At 42.3% G+C, this 18025-nt stretch overlaps 1 protein-coding gene across 7 annotated transcripts in view; it reads left to right on the forward strand.

Moving 5' to 3' along the window:
- The window catches only part of Gpd2 (glycerol-3-phosphate dehydrogenase 2), a 137159-nt gene that overhangs the window by 66384 nt on the left and 52750 nt on the right, over positions 1-18025 (forward strand). For all 7 annotated transcript variants that reach the window (XM_039104331.2, XM_039104334.2, NM_012736.2 and 4 more), the window contains 3 exons: positions 4331-4455; positions 5787-5884; positions 6882-7045. In XM_039104331.2, the coding sequence (XP_038960259.1) occupies positions 4331-4455; positions 5787-5884; positions 6882-7045 (387 nt within the window). The remainder of the gene's footprint in view (positions 1-4330; positions 4456-5786; positions 5885-6881; positions 7046-18025) is intronic.

The raw sequence follows: 18025 nt of genomic DNA on the forward strand, positions 1-18025 counted from the left end.
GATTCCTTATTGCTTTGGCCGCTTGTGAACCTCAGGTCTGCCAGTAGCAATTCCCCAGCTGCCCCATCCCTACCCATCCTTCACCCAAAGAAAAACTTTCTAGAACCTAACAAGCTTGGATAACTTAAACACTTCAATGATTTGCTTGTCAGGAGACATAGCAATACTTCCCCAAACAATCAGAATTTCTGGGAAAAAAAAGAAATTAAAAAATTGCTTTAAAAAAAAAAAGTTGCCCAGGCAAGCCCTGGTTCCTGGAAATTGTCTTGATTAAGGTTTTATTGCTGTGGACAGACACCATGACCAATGCAAGTTTCATAAAGGACATTTAATTGGGGCTGGCTTACAGGTTCTGAGGTTCAGTCCATTATCATCAAGGTGGGGGTATGGCAGCATCCAGGCAGGCATGGTGCAGGAGGAGCTGAGTTCTACATCTTCATCTGAAGGAAGCCAGGAGCAGACTGAGCATCCTCAGGCAGGTAGGAGGAGGGTCTCCAAGCCCACCCCTCAGTGACACACTTCCTCCAACAAAGTCATACCTTCTAAAAGTGCCACTTCCTGGGTCAAGCATATGCAAACCATCACATTCCGAAATGGATACTCAGGACTGAGTAGAGTATGGGACTTGCAGGCCTCGTGCTTATTAATTTTGAGACTATTCAGTGATTGCTGTTGTGGCTAAAAGTGACCCTCAGGACAGGTTTCAAATGCGACTGTGGATGAAAAGCTCCTGGTCACCTCCTCAGGACAATCACACATACCCTTCTCTCCAGTCCTGAGGGACAAGCTGCCTGAGGCAAGGCTGGGAACTTTGAAGCCTTTGCCAGTCACCCACCCTCCCTCCCTCCTTCCCTTCTTCCCATTCCCTTCATCCTCCGCATCCTTCTCTCTCCTCTTCCATGGCTTTTCACTGTACAACTCAGGCTAGTGTGGAAGTCAACCATTCTCCAGCCTCAGCATCCTGGGACTGGAATTACGGGTTCACCTTGCCTTTTTAAGCTGCCCTAAGTCTACTTCCTCAGCTGGAAGCAGGCTCTATGAACTCAGCCTTTTCTGATGGCTGCTTCTCCAGAAGTGATTAAGAACTAAACTGGGGTGCTAAAGAGATGGCTGAACAGTTAAGAATGTTGACCACTGCCCAGGTTTGGTTCTTGGCATCCACATCATGGCTTATAACCATCTATAACTCCAGGGGATGTTTTTGCATATTTTTTGTGTATTTGTGTATGTCCCTGGGTGTATGTATGACCCCTTCTGTTACTGCATACATGTCCTGCACATGCATACACCCAGGGACACACACACACACACACACACACACACACACACACACACACACACACGGATACACATAAAATAAAATAAGTAAAATATGAAAAAAAAACAACCCACAAGACCTCCAAATGGTTATCGCCATTCTTCGCACAGGAATTTTTGTTCCCAGTAAAGCCCTTCCCAGATTTAAGTGGCTTAAACAAGAACACCTACACCATCTCATTTGGGATATTTAGGAGTCTCAGTGAGTGAGCCCCTGCTGGGTCTGTGGCTGTCTTTGAGTGTCCACCAGCAGTGTTTCTTTGTGACTCAGATGGTGTTGGCAGGGACAGTTTCCCTAACTGTTGGACTAAAGCCTGGTCACCTGTCATCCGGGGCCTCTCCATTTCTACTCGGACCACATGACAGTTTTTTTTTTTTCACTAGAGCAAGTGCTCACACGGGGAGGGCCTGAGGTGAGGAGGAAGGGATGGGCTTCCTGAGTTACTATGTTACTATGTCCTCCTGCTTGGGAAAGTGGCACTGCACACAGGACATTCTCAGGCAGGACTGCCTGGGAGGTCTGAGATCACAGCCTGGAGGCATCTGGGGCTGCTCTAACCGGAAGCTGAGGGCCATATTCCCTCAGGCTCACTTTCCTTTCTTTTCTGGTGCAGGCGTCTGGATGTAATAACTGTGGTGCTAGGGTTTAAAGAGAGGCCTACTTTAAATAATATGGCTCCTAAATACCATCTGAAAGTCACCTCCCTCGGTTGATCTTCAACTGGAGAAGAAAGGACGAATTTAGAACACCAAAAGATCTCTGTCGAATCCACTAAGTAAAGGTGGCAGGGCGTGCGTGGAAGGGGTCGGCAAATGTGATTTTTGAGTCCATGCAGTCTGAGTCCATGCCCTGAATTCAGGTTCTGATGTGAAGTTAGACAAGTCTTCTCTGCTCTGAAGGAGGCCCTGCTGACACTCCCTGCTTTTTCATTTGCCTGAGGAGAGTCACTTGATTGCCGGCCCATGTGGATTCATGGCCAGGGTCCATGACTCTCGATACTCAGATATGTACTATCTGGCCATCCTCCCCTGTCTGTAGCACACCCAGATCAAATTAAGTGCTAGTAATGTTTTAATAACTTAGAGAGTTGCAGAACTTATTCTGGGGTTGTTTGTCAAAGAGCAGTGATGTAGGTTTGTCAGAACTTGTGATTTATTTTTATTTTTTATTTGTTTTTTTTTTCCCTAGTTGGGACACTGGCAGTTTTTGATCTTAAATCAAACATCTCTACCTTTCAATCTTCATTGTTTCCAAATATTTCGTTCTTCTAAGTCAAGAGAACTGCTCTGGTTTTATGACGACATTTCTGTTCAGTTAAATGTTATCAAAGCAACCCTTTGCTACTAAATGGCTCTGAACAGAAGGCATGCACTCTCTCCTATCCTAGCTTTTGGGAGTCCCAATAGCTCTCTGCCTCACGTTATGATTGTGAATGGATCTGTGACCTAACCGATTGCCTGAGGGAGTAACCAGCTCCTGGATATCCCCAGTGCTGTCTGTGGATGGACACTACAGGACTTGTGCATTTGAAGAACTCACCTTGTGTACGACCTGGACTTGCAGCACTGCCGATCACCTGCGGCCTTAAAGAGGCAGGGTGTCTCTGCGAGAAAAGAAATCGGAAGTAGATTTTTCCTCCCCTGAGAGATTCGTAGTGGTCTTTGGATAAAGGGGATGGGATGGCTTATAGAATGTACCTATCCTTGTTCAGCCTCATCTTTAGCAAGAATATTATCTTTAACATTTTTTATGTATGTATGTATGTATGTATGTATGTATGTATGTATGTATGTATGTGTATGTGCCTGGTGTGTGCGCATACTATCCTCCTTTGTCTCTAGCACACTCAGGACAAGTTAACTGTGAGTGCAGGTTTCTGCAGATTCCAGAAGAGTCACAGGCAGTTACGAGCGACCTGATTTTGGGGCTTGGAACTGAATCAAAGTTCTCTCCGCAAGAGTAGCAAGAGATTGTAATTACTGAGCTAACTTTTCAGCCCCAAGAATGGTTGCTTTCTTTATTGGTACTCTGCACTGGTCTCCTTATTCTAGCTTGTATTTCCTGTTAATATTGAAACAGTACATAAAACATACGCTGTTTGGGGCTACACTGTGAGCTCAACAATAGAACTGCTTTGATTTTTTAAAGTCATTGTATTTATGTACGGGCGCGTGTTCACGTGTGTGGGGTCAGGGACAGTCTTGCTTGAGACAGGTCTCTTGTTTACCACTGCACACACCAGGCTAGCTGGCTGTTTCTAGGATTCTCCTGTCTTGGGCTACTGTGTATCTGTCTGTAAGAATTCTACGATTATAGATATCCACGACCTTGTTTGTAATTTTGTGGGTTCCAGTGATTGAACCTCAGGTCTTCATGCTTGTATGCTTGTGTGACAAATTTACCCAAGGAGCCCCTCTCCTCTTATCCCGTGGAAATTCCCACCTGCCTGTGTCTCTTACACCATAATGATCATATCCCTGACCTGCATATCTATCCACTGTATCATATCTCAGGCACTTTTGCAAGTCGGACCTAGAACAGAAAGACTCTGATTTGGTATCGTTAGTGAATGCATTACAGTAGCAGTAAAGTAGTAGAGTTCAGCAAAGGAACAGTTTGCCCTCGGTGGGGGGGGGGGGGCAGCCATGCGTTCTGAAGGCTGTGGTACAACACCCATTGGTGCCATGTGGGGAAAGATGGTGCCAGGCCCTCCTTTTGATTCCCCTCAACACACCAGAGAATCTTGTTGCCACGAAATCATCTGGCAATGTTTTCTAGGTGTGATTCATTCACAGTTTAATATTCTTCCAGTTCAGTCTTGACTCGTCCCTCAGGAAGAGCCTAAAATCTCTTCATTATAATATAGACAGTGTACTGCACTTTGAATACAAATTTATCCATGTTCAGACTAATTTTTTTCCAGTGATTGTCTCTACCCTGGAGAAGTGCCTTTAATGAATTACATACAAATTGTGTAATTTAAGAAGTTAATTTGCTTTTCTGGTTACACAGGACTGAAAACAGCCCTTGTAGAGAGAAATGACTTCGCATCAGGGACTAGCAGCAGAAGCACTAAATTGATCCATGGTGGCGTACGATACCTCCAGAAGGCTATCACGAACTTGGATGTTGAACAGGTAATTGTGTATGCTGGCTGTTAAACAAAAATTGCCACTATGTTTTTTCTACCCAATTAAGTCAGGCGCTTTTTTTTTTTTTTTTTAAATAGCTTTTAACATTTCTTCTTGTTCAAAATACCTGTTTGGTATATGCTGCAAGAGCCTCTTCCAGGAGAGGTGTGCTCGTTCCTTCTGTGGATTATGTTTATGGGTAATCGGGATTTTCCTGTGCAAGCATGTCAAAGTAGCAGATATACAGAATCACTTTTGGATGGGTTGCCTTTTAACGATCGTGATTGGGTTTTTGCCAATGGCCACCAAATTGCTACTTCCGAGCAGTTTCGGGCGAGCCGTTTTGTAATGCCGACAGAGTACCAAATTGATCTCTTAACTGCAGTTGCAATCATGCAGTCACATTGTCACTGACATATTCTTCGGGGGGGGGGGGGTGGCGGGGGGAGGATGATCTGAGTCACGCTTTCTGTGTGTCACACTTTATTGTGTCCAGTCTGCCGTCGTTTGAAGACTGCCAAGGCAGTGTGGAAAATGACATTTCCCAGAGGGATGGGAAAAAAAAAACACAAGCCTCCTTCTTCTATCTGCTTTTCATACAAGGAAAACACAGCAGCGTGGACTTGCCATTGTCAAGTGTTGAGCCTTGTCCCCTTTCTCGCCTTGACAAGCCAGCTTCAAATCTGTCCCCCTTTCTTAAGTTTCTCCTCAGCATCTGTGACAGCGGAAAAGAAGACAGTCCAGAATTCATGATCTGCTGATTTCTGATGTGTTCTGCCTTATTTTGGTCAATATCTACAGTCATATTCTCATGTGTAAAACTCGGATTATAATATTAATGCTAGCTCTTTGGGCAGGCATCATGGGGGTCCACAGGAGTAAAGACAAAGGCTTTTTTTTAACCATCTGGGAAATACCTGTCCGGGGTTACATAGCATATTTGTTGAGTTTAAGGAAGGCCAGAGAACTTGCCACGAAACTGAACAATCTGTTCTCTCTTACCCTGAGAAAACAGTCTGGGGAATGGAGAGAGGGAGCAATGCAGAGAAAGCAAGATAAATGGTTACAATAATCTTGTAACTCAAGTCAGGAAAATATCTTACACCTGGGAACTCTGACAGCATGTTTTTCTCCTATGCAAATACAGTTAAGGTTTCTAAAAAATCTTTGAGGTTGACAGCATGATGTATTATTAGAGATTTGATTAGGGGGGAGCTCTCCTCGCTCAGAGGTAGAAGGGTTTCTGTATATCAATCAGTTGGCAGGGTGTCTATTTGCCATTTGAAAATATTATGATCTGTTACTGCCAAACTAATTTTCTCTGTTTTGATTTTCAGTATAGGATGGTGAAAGAGGCCCTTCATGAACGTGCCAACTTACTAGAAATCGCTCCCCATCTATCAGCTCCGCTGCCTATAATGCTGCCACTTTATAAGTAAGCCTTTGCCATCACCTATACGCTATGGGCTTGTCCGAGGTCAGCAGACCAACAGGCTTCTCATGGAAACGTCGTTCTGTGTGTATTTCTTAATGAGGCTTTAATTGGTCCTAATCTTTTAATCTATTTCAAATACTTTCTTTGGTGTATTTAAAAATGAAGATTTTTTTTTTCTTAAAGACTCTCTTTGGACCTGTGTCTAAGGGCCAGATTTTGAGGGCAAAGAAGGTAGAGTTGTGCTTATATTTAACGGCATCTTATTTCAGTTTCTCAGAGTCTGTAGGTGAGCAGCTGTGTCTACTCTAAGGCATTCAGATGAGGACCTGTGTAAAGTACAGACCTTCCTCCCCGCTCAAAAAACTATCCTGGTACAATATCTGAAACTACAGTGTTTCAAACCCAGCTAGCTACACTGTATCATTTTATTATCTAAGTGAAACATAGATGAAATTCATCCAGGAGGTGTGATTAATCGGTTCCCTAATGTTAGAACTGTGTATGAAGTTGCCCTAGGAAGATAGTCCAGTAACATGGAGTGGATTATGTATGTAATTCTTTTAGCCACATGGGTGGTGTAGGGTTTGAAACACATTTGACCACCTAGTGCCTGTGGGCCTCTTCAACCTGGTTGTAGTTCACATTTACCAAGGCCTCTAACCTACACTATTTGAATCCATCTCTAGACCTGTGAGGCACAGGCGTGGGTGTTTATTTTGGATGCTTCCTGAAGAATTCGAACATGGAGCAGGCAGGAACCTTGGAGACAGTCATAAACTCTGGCTGATTCTCTTGTATGGCAGCAAGAGTGGTGTCAGAAGCAACTATGTGCCAAACCCTCCCCCCCCCCCATATCCTCCTCCCCTTTTTGCAGCCCACTACTTCTGGCTATAAGTTTGTTTTTCCTAAATGCCTTTCTTGTAATTTAGAGGTGCCATTCTGTAATACTATACTGTGTTTCTAAAAAAACCCACCTCTCCCTCTCTTTATGCCGTAGGTGGTGGCAGTTACCTTATTACTGGGTGGGAATCAAGATGTATGATCTGGTTGCAGGAAGTCATTGCCTGAAGAGCAGTTATGTCCTCAGTAAATCCAGAGCCCTTGAGCATTTCCCCATGCTCCAGAAGGACAAGCTGGTCGGAGCCATTGTCTACTATGATGGTATGTGATATTTCTTTTCTTTGTGTAAGATTTTTTTTTTTTTTTGGTTCTTTTTTTCGGAGCTGGGGACCGAACCCAGGGCCTTGCGCTTCCTAGGCAAGCGCTCTACCACTGAGATAAATCCCCAACCCCGTAAGATGTTTTTCTGCATCGTCAGGACACTGAGAACCAGGCGCAGGCCTGTGAGATTTAAGAAGAGATATACAGACTCAGGTCACTCATGTTTCACGAAAATGAATGCCAAAGCTTTTACTGGGTACACAGAATATGTACTCCAACCACTGAGTGGAAGCACAATGGAGAAACAGAAACCGAAACTAAAGCTGAGATCAAAAGATCTAGCGTTCAGGTGTTAGCTACCCTGTATGCCAGACAGGAAGGCCAGGATGTTCCTTCAAGAGAACAAAGGCTTTCCCACACATCAGCAAGGCTCAGCAGGGGGCAAACAGGAGGGTACAACATTTTTCTATCCTGTTATGACCACCGAGTCTTACTTATCTCACTGCAGTGAAATAGGTTGGTGTTCCACTTTTGATGTTAATCTTAAGCAACAAACAAATGCGCCCACGTATAAAGAGATTCACCATATTTGGTAGCATTGGCTGAAAAACTATCCACAATGCTTTCCTTCTAAACTTTGTTTTGTTTAAGACAGTTTGTCTCTCTCTCTCTCTCTCTCTCTCTCTCTCTCTCTCTCTCTCTCTCTCTCACACACACACACACACACACACACACACACACACACACACACACACACGATACTCTAGACCGGGCTGGTCTGGACCTCACTGTACAGACTAGCCTGGCTTCAGATTCATGCTCATCTTCCTGCCTCAGCCTCCAGAATGCTGGGATTGCAGGTGTCAGCCAGGACACCTGGCTGTCTGTGTTTCCTATTCTTTTTCCTCTTTTACTTGTGTCGAATGGTTGGCTTGGCCCATTTCGCATAGTTATGCATTTCGCCCCGCCTTCACACCACGCAATTTGTTATATGTTTGGCAGTGAATGCTCACCTTATGAATATATTATGATGTGGAAAGCAGCTGAGGATCTGTAGGTCTTCTAGTGAAACCTCTGTTTTCAGGGGGTTATAAACCTAGAGAACAATGCCCCCTGGGCCGAAATGGACACATTATTGTTTCGTATAGACGTTAGACTTTGCTCCATGTCTATTTGATATGTGTTCACCGTAAATTCTTTTGTGTATGTGTGTACACCATATAGTTTTGTACATTTTCGTTTGAGGAAACTGAGTGACATATTTCCAGACAGACCCCAGTCAATGCCAAGAATACAAAGCAGTATAGGGAACACCATTTGCAAACCTTCGCTGGTCATTTTAAAGTATGTGCAGGACTAGAAAACAACGTAGTGAGTCACATGGAGCTAAGTCAGCACGGGCGACTGCACAGGTTCTAACGGTTTAGAACCTTTGCGACACAAAGACATCTTAACCTCTGAATCGCCACTTACCTTCCTGTTATGTGGCCTTTCTGCTTGGTGTTAGATACATAAATTCTTAGCACAAAAGAATGTTTTGTTGTGCTGTTTTAGAAGATTTGATGAATATTTCCATATCATATTATATGCCTTTTAAGGCCACACTGTTTTTCCTTTCTCTCTCTCTCTCTCTCTCTCTCTCTCTCTCTCTCTCTCTCTCTCTCTCTCTCTCTTTCTCCCCTCTCTTTCTTTCTTTTCCCCTTTACATTATTCTACTGTTACCCTTCTGAATCAATTCAGCTGCTGTCTGACAGGCTATTATATATAAATGCAGAATGTATGTGTGCAGAGGTGGCAATGGGGACCAAACTTAAAGAAATGTCCTAGGAGCAACAATATTAGAAAAATGTTAAGGGTCTTAGACAGACATTAAAAGCTAGAAAATTAACAGTTTTCAGGGACTTTCAGCATCTGAGACACCGCAGGGGGGGCCACTTAACTACTTTTTGGTGCCCTTGAAGGAGCCTTCATGTTAAAGGACAACCTTCACCGTGAATCTGCTTTCTCTGCATCAGACCCTTAATGTTAACCATTGTAGTTTATTGGGTGATTACAGTAAAGAGGTTTCTGGTCCAGGAGGAGTAGGCATTCTGTAAATAGCATCCTGTCTGTACTCATGTGGTTTTCTCTTACTTCTTCCTCCCGCAAAAAACCCCTCAAATTCTTCCTGTTTCTATAACGTGGCATATGTTAGGTACTGAGTCCTTTGCGTGCATACTGGAATCACCCATGAAGAACATCACCATCACACCTGGACTCATGACTGTCTTAGTTTGCTACTATCATGAATTAAAGAATCTTACTGTGGAGAATCCAGGGAAGGCCTGTGTCCTAGTTATGGCTGTACTGCTGTGAGGAGACACCATGACCAAAGTACCTCTTGTAAGCGACCACATTTAACTGGGGCTGACATACAGGTTCAGTGTTCAGCCCATTATCATCATGGCTGGAAGGACAGCAGCATCCAGGCAGACAGCGTGCTGGGGAAGGAGCTGACAGTTCTAGATCTTCATTTCATCCAAAGACAGCAGAAGGAGATTGCCTTTCAGGCAGCTAGGAGAAGGGTCTCACAGTGACAGTGATACACTTCCTCCAACAAGGCCACACCTCCTAAGTGCCACTTCCCATGAGCCAAGACTATTCAAACCTCCATACCTGTTTTAGAGCACACACTGTCCTGCTAGAATTAAGTAAGAGAAAACGTTCCTTTAATTCAGAATGAATTTGCTTTTATAGTTCGTTATAGGCTACAGAAATAAAAGTTGCCGAAATATTATTGAGATCTCTTTTAGAATAATTTAATTGGAAATTGTACAGTCTTAAGTCTTGAACTGAAAAAGTCAAGACAGACTACTCTGGGCATTTGAATTTAAACATTTGCCTTTTCATTTTGTTCTGAAACTATTCAGGCTCTGATATGTAATATTTAAGTTGAGGCGAAACAAAAATGTAGAGTGTTTTTTTGCCCCACAGTGCATCCACCGATCTTGACAGTTCCTCTTTTAGCCACCATGGTGTGATGAGCAGATTAAGTGTCCCCATGAAAAGAGGGAAAGCCACACCAGAGCAAAGGAAGTAAATGCACTCAGTAACGTTCTCAGAAGAAGGAGGGGAAGCCCCAGTCTGAATCATGACAAATCCGTGTGTTTATAAGACAGGTTACATTAATGAGATGAAATAATCTTTGCTCCTAAGGAACCATCCAGTGCATGGTTATGCACACGGCTCCTTGGCCACGAGCTACACAAGCATTAAACCCTGAAATCTGTAGTACAAGGGAGGCTTGGCCTTGTGTACCTGTAATCCTAGGGCTGGGAGTGGATGTGGGCAGAAACAAGTTGCTAGGGATTGCCTGGGTGGCTAGCCTAGCTCCCCTCCACTCTCAAAATAAGAACAAATACACAAAAACCTAGCAAGCTCCAGCCTCAATGAGAGACCCTGCCTCAAGGGAATAAGATAGCAACAACTGGGGAAGATGGCTGAGGCTATGACACACACATGCAAAGGGGAAAGAAAAGAACCATTAACATCACAAGACTGTAAGACAATCCAAGTTATTCTGAAATGAAACCAGGCCTGAAATAACTTTAGACATAATACTTAAATTCACATACCGTTATGTATTTTCAAGTAAACAGAAGTAGTTTTTATAATTCATGAAGAGACTCATGATTCTAATGAAAAGGTCATGGATGTCCATAAAGGGACGTTTTGAATGATGTCAGAAGTTTTATTAACTACAGACTCTCATTACTAATCCATCATAGGGCTGCATCAGTCCTAGCGAATGTGATGCTCTGAGACCACAGTGGCACAGACCAGGTAGCACTGCATGATGTTGGCCTAGGGGTTGAAGTTGAGACAACCTTTAAGGTCTCTTCGCCACGGAACTGTTAGAGCTTTAAGGTGTTCATTTGGAAGAACGAATTGTACAAATGTCAGACAATTTTATTTTTATCTACTTATTTTTTATTTTGAGGCATTTTCAGTCTGTAATGCTGGTCTAGCTTAGAATTCACTACGTAGACCAGGTTAACCCTAATCTCACCAAGACTCACCTGGCTCTGCTACCTCAATGCTGGACTCAAAGCTGTGCACTGCCGTATCTGGCTCAAAAGTTGTTAAGCATGTAGAGCCATGGTTAATCCTAAATATATTCTGATAGCTACTCTATATAGTTAAGGCAAAATAAATTTTCCCAATTAAGTTCTTACATGTGGGAGGACATTATTTTCTTTTCCATTTTGCTTGTGTGATTTTGTTTTCGTAGGCCGGCCTTGAAGCTTTCTCCCCACTCCCTGCCTCTCCCCCTGCGACTCCCAGTGCTGGTTTGTAGGCGCACCCCATCACACATAGCTCCCATACTGTCTGATGTAATTTTACGGGCTATTTTGTATATGGCATAAGTATGACCCGCTGTGGTATTTCACCGTTAACTGTTAAAAGGCAAACTGATACATATGGAGGAATAACTGCTATCTTTTTAAATGTAGGCAGAGTAAATGTCAAGTTTCTCCATAAAATTCATACGAAATGAAAGGATACAAGTCACATACCAGATTTTCCCTCCAGTTACAATTCCTACTAACATTCTTGATTGAAAACTTATAATTTTTGTTCCTTAGCTCTCTCTCCGAACCCTTACCTGCGCCTCCTTTGCGCTCCTAGCCCTCAACTACTAGATGATTAATAGTTAGGTCCTGACTACACCGTGTCCACCAAGGGTTTACCAGGTAGAAAGAATGCTGACCAAGCCGTTCTCTAAGAAGGCAGGAAGGTACTTAGGTGTCTTGGCGGCCTCTTAGATTGTGTGACTGTTGCTGGGGTACAACCTGGTCCTGGGGAAGTTGTGTCATCCATCAGCTTTAGTCCAATTTGCTAGTTCTCGTGGTGGCACATCCATCCAGGCGATCCCAGAACATGCAAGACGGAAGCAGCAGGATCACGGGTTCAAGGCCACATTTAGCTACATACTCAGGTCTAGGCCAGCCGGCTTGCTTAAAGCTTGAAGACATCTGCCTGCCCCTGCTTCCTCAGTGCCGGGATTAAATGCATGTGCCACCACGTGCCCAAGACTGTGCCTTAAAAATGATTCTAGTTTCCATAGTAGATTCCTGGTGCCACTTTAGCTGGACTCTCGTCATCCAATCCCGTGCACAGAAAATGAGATATAATTAAAAATCATTAAATATTTACAGCCATTAAGTAACTCCATTAAACCTCTGTAAAAGTGAAATTGGAGGACAAAATTATAGCTCTCAATTTTTCCTTTCTGCCAGTCAAGACATGGGTAGAGACGTCTATTACTTTATACCCAGCAATGCTTTTAAGTATTCCTCGCACACAAATGAAAACAGCAACCTGAACAAAACTGTATTGGTTTTCCCAGGGTGAATAAAGTTGGTTACATCTATATTTCAAAAGGAGAATTTAAAAAAAAAAAGCACCTATCCTTCACTAGAATATTCATTTTTATTCCAGTTTAAAACTCACAGAATACATAGATGAATTCAGCTGGTGAGAGAGCAAAGCCAATTTAATCTCTGGCTCCCCTGAGGTAAATGTAGTTCACGGTCCTGCCCCCACTCCAACCTCAGCTATAATCCCTGACTCCTGGAGGTAAAAATGCAGTGGAGTGAGGAAAATCCTGCAGCAGGATATAATGATCCAAAATGACAGGGACAATAATGACAATGAATTTCATGTCTCCCAGTCATGAGCTGAAGATGCTTGACTAGGCTGACGTATACAATTAAATTGTTACAGGTACGGCAGCAGCTTGCAGTTGCCTGTGAGCTTTGGGGGAAATGATGCCTCAGGCAGAAGGCAGATAGCAGAATCTAGCCTCTTTTGTTAGGAACAGCCTATTACTCCTTTAGGGATGCACTGCGACCGTACACTTTAATAAAACCCCAAGTGAAAAAGAAAAGCCTTTTAAAGTGTTTATCCATTTTGAAAACATAAAAGGAAATCAATTACTCAATACTACAAACGTTTTTTTTTTTTGGGGGGGGGTTGTCTTATTTTTCCTCACTGAGTTCCAGAAACATAGGTGAAATCTAAGATGGTGTCAATGATCCTTATTTATGATACCTGTAAGGGAAGAGACTAAGCTACTTAATGCAGGGAGAGGCATTGATGTCTCTGGAGTAATGCGAATAGGTTGAATGGATAACTGAACATCGCAGATGCATGTTCTCGCTGCCTGTCTTCAATGCTGGACTACCTCTGCTGTTTCACACAGCTCTTTAAAGTGGAGTGGTGGCCCTGGAAGAACGACTGAGCCTCACGTGGCTCACAGGGTTATTTATCTACTACATTTTAAGAAGAATAGACTAAAATATCTGCTTCGATTTTTTTTTTACTATCAAATTCTTTAGAATTTTCTACTCTTGTCTGCTTCAATGTGTATAATGCATGGATACAGTGGTCCATGTATGTGGTTTACAGGTAAGCATAACCGTTAAGGCTACATACTGATATTAACTTTAATTTTGAGGTGCTCAAGTTTTCATTTTTTGGTCCCTGGGGAAGTACTCACTTTATTTATTTATTTTTTTGATATCTGGTTTATTTAAATGTTTTCCTAATATGTTTATCAAGAGAAAAAATATTTTGAAAGACAAACTTACCAATTGCGCTAATTTCATGAGGTCTAATTTCTTTAGTCTTTGATTGATTGAGATAATTAAAAAGAAAACCAAGCTATTGAATTAAGAGGGTTATTGTCTACGTCCACATTACCCTGAATGTATCCAGTCTCATCTGGATTAGAGAAATATCATCCCGAGGACTCAGAACTGTCAAAATTTTTGGCACAATATAATAAAAACTTGTTAATACCGTTTTTTACTGCAACCTCTTAAATGAAAAAAAAATCCACTAAGTTTTATTTGTACATAATCCCCATGGCTTTGACCATTTTTAGGTTTTTACTAGGTTTTATAAAGTTTAAAGCTACATATTAGGACAAACATATCATAAATGTAAGTTACAGAGAATAATAATAAAGACTCTGGAATTTATAACCCGAATATTACCAATGCGTTCAAGTTGTCTGTGACTGCCCCATACTCGATCCTTGTCCCTGTTTCCTAGATTAGAGATCTTTCTCTTTTTAAAAGTCTTAGCACACAGAGATCTTTTTAAAAGTAAAATAGTATTTAGTTTTTACATCTTGTGAAGTGTGCTGTAAAAGTTGATACAGGCCCTTTGCAGAGTGGCGGGAGGCACGGTATGGAGTAGATTGATGTGCTCCCATTGCGTATGCCCCAGGAAGCTTTTACATGTCTACCAAGAGTTTTGGTTCACCAAATCTCCATGTCTGATTGAAAAAAAAATGGAATAAGGAAAATATCCATCCAAAGACAAATAAATGATTTATTTCACCCTACATAGTACAATTAAACCAGCATTGAAAGTGAATGGACTATGGCTGAACTGGACAGTGTGGATGAGTCTTAGCAATAGGATGATATCCTCTGTATGGTTAATGTCACCCCGGAGAGCTGCTTTGCAAATTTAACTGTGTATTGAACCACACACTGTATGTGGATGAGTTTAGGTTAGGCTACCTAACTTATAGTCTATTTTGAGGTTTAAATAAGCAAATAGATGGAAAAGTCTTCATAAACAAGTTTTTCTTCTAGTATCATTATATTTGGGTTGGTTCTATTGGCAGCCCATCTCTAGTTTTTACTGAAAATGTTCTGAAGTCAGTATTAGTTGTGCAAGCATCCGCTAGTGTAGTTACGTTTTCAAGATTTTTCCTAAAACATTTGCCAAACCTTTTTACAAAAAAAAAAAAAAACCATTGTGCCTACGAACACGTTCCAAGTAAGTGATAATGTTTGTAATTTCCAGATTCAAAACAAGATGCTTTCAAAGGCATTTCATTGGCTTTTGGATGTTAATAGAAAGCACATTTGTTTTCTTACTATTTTGTCCATGTACAGCTCTACACTTCTAAATTAACCGCACAGTCCTGATTTCCCAGTGTCCTCCTTCCTGCTACATTTCTCCTCTTCCTTTCTGTCGGTTACATGAACGAAGCTGACATCATTGCTCATGTAGCAGGCATTTTTTTTTTCCCCATTTGCCCTCAAATGCTGCCTTCTTGCTATTCAGTATATCTGGATACCAACTAATGCTAAATGAAATTTGACATGTACCCCTAAGAAACAAAACTTATAAACTGTGGCTTCAAAGGGAACCTTGAATAAATAGGACACGCTGCGTCCACCCGGGCTAACATTCAGCATATGCTTTAGGTTCCTGATGAAGAGGCAGAGCACGAGAGCCCCCAGGGAGCTTGGCAATTGTTCATTGCTCACTTGGTGAGCATGTATTAAACACCAGGCTTTCATTCTCGTACTGATATGTCTTAAAAATGGTTCAGAGGTAGACCTGATCGGGGGTCTAACACTCTGAGTTGGTAATTTGTTCATAGTGGACCTTGTGTATATGGGAGCTTAAAAACTGCTAAAGACTCACCAGGGTCTTCTGGGGTTGTGTAATGCAGCCAGCCCAGATACAGCTGGTGGGTTCAGGAGAAGACTCTCTTCCTCTCCCACTCTTGTTCAAGGGCCCTTTTCTTAGAAGGGGGCGGGGAATCAAAGGCAAAAGCTATTATGCTAACACCTGTGCGTTTGCCCTCTCTTTTTCTGTTTTTGGTTCTTTTTTTCGGAGCTGGGGACCAAACCCAGGGCCTTGCGCTTCCTAGGCAAGCGCTCTACCACTGAGCTAAATCCCCAACCCTGCGTTTGCCCTCTCTTGTTTGATTATTTGTCTCAAAGTAAATATGGAATCCACTAACCAATCATTTTGTATCTCTCAGTAACATAACATTAGGAGCCTATGGGTTTTGAGATAATCCACTACATAAGTGCCAGAGAGCAGTACACACTCTAAGTAGTTTTCGTAAGTCATTTTAGTCAACTCAACCCTTTATGCATGCTGGGATTGGATATCATAGTCCATATTTTTTCAGGAAAGAAGGGAGAATGCAGCTAAACATTTGGGCTAATACGGACAGATGTTTGATTGGTTGAGAACTTTACAGAAGGACAACCATACTATCGTGACATTTCCTGTCCATCACCCATGGCTTTCTTCCTTTTTCATTGCTGTGACAAAGTGCTCCCACAAAAAAGTAACTGTAGGGAGGAAAGGGTTTATTTTGACTTATAGACTAGGAGTTGCTATCACAGACAGGAAAACATGGCAGGCAAGAAAAGCATTGGTGGCAGGGGCAGGAAATTGGCTAATCACAGAAAGTAAATGGGAAGTGGGGATAGACCGTAAAGCCGAAAAACCCACGCCCAGTGATACTCTTCCTGTAGTGAGACACTCCTAAAGGGTCCACAGTCTGTCCTAGCAGCACCAGCTAAGAACCAAATACCCACATACTTGAATTTCGTATTCAAACCACAGTTTTTGAACACCAGCACCAGGGTATTTGAGCCCTCTTCTGGCACCCAGGGGGATTGCATATATGCAATGCACAAGATAAACATGTATACACATATACGCAAAATAATATTTCTTTAATTTCTCCCCTCTTTCTTTTTTCCCTTTTTTTTTTTTTTTCCACAGTGACAGTGTTTCTCTGTATAGTGTTGGCTCTCCTGGAACTCACTATGTAGACTAGGCTGACTTCAAACTCACAGACCTGCCAGCCTCTATCTCCTGAGCAATGGCGTGCGACACCATACCCGTCAACATTTCTTTAAAAATTAAAAAAAAAGACAGCTCAACAAGACATGATTTTATTATCTGTAGGAAATAGATGAGAACAGTACCTTATAATACGACACATTCCAATATAATATAATACAACAACTGCTACTTTCAAGACCCGTAAGCTAACTCACGGCAGACTTGTCCTATGTTCTGTCTGCTTCTCTCCATAACTCACTTAACAAACGTTAAATTCAAGAATAATCTACTTCGATAATTCCTTATTTTCTTCCTGGGACTTGAACTCAGGAGCCTTGTGCGTTCTGGGCAGGTATTGCTGAGTTATATCCCAGTCCTTAGTCTATGCCTGCAAAGGGAAGATTCCATTTGAAATATAACCATGCTTCAGTGCTGGATAAAATCTTAATATCTAATATTTAGTCACATTCATGTATCTTTTGTAGCTTTGTAATTTTCACAGATCCTTGAATGAGAATTCAATTTATGAACCGGACACAATATTCCAGAGGTAGTGGGGACATATCTACAATCTCAGGGTTAAAGAGGTGAAGACTGAGGGTTACAAGTAAAGAAGCAATCACGGGCAACATATGCCTGTTTTTCTTTGTAATATAAAAGGAACAAATAAGAAAGCAAGGTTCGAATGCTATTTGGTGGCAGAGGACTTGCCTCAAATGTACAAGGACTTGGGGCTTGATAAGATCTGTCTTTACAGATGGGAAAATTCTAAAAGGAGCCTGCATGGAAAGCACCCTGAGAACAATGAGTTTGAGGTCAACCCGTGCTACAAAGCAGAGGTCTCCCTGTTTCAAATGTGCGCCAACAATCAAAAGAGCAGACAAAATCTTAGTTAAAATGTATACTCTCGGCGTACAGTTTAAAAAAAAAAATGGGGCCAGAGATGGATCAGTGGTTAAGAGCACTTACTCCTTTAGAGGTCCTGGCTTTGGTTCCCATCACCCACATGATGATTCACAACCATCTGTCACTTCCGTTCCAAGGTATCTGACATCCTCTCCTGACCCCTGTGGACAAGAGGGCACACACGTGCAGATATACACACAGGAAAAACACTCATGCATAAAATAAAATTAACTTGAAAGTGAATTGAACTCAGGTGGCCAGGCTTGGCCTCTAGCACCATAAGCACTGAGCCATCTTCCCTCTCCCAACTCCCCAATCCCTGCCCCTCTCTCCTTCACTATGTAGTCTTGGCTGGCCCCAAATTCACTCAGATTCATCCGCCTCTGTCCCCATTACACGTCTACCATCACTCCAGCC

This window comes from Rattus norvegicus, chromosome 3 (assembly GCF_036323735.1).
Source record: "Rattus norvegicus strain BN/NHsdMcwi chromosome 3, GRCr8, whole genome shotgun sequence".
Lineage (NCBI taxonomy): Eukaryota > Metazoa > Chordata > Mammalia > Rodentia > Muridae > Rattus > Rattus norvegicus.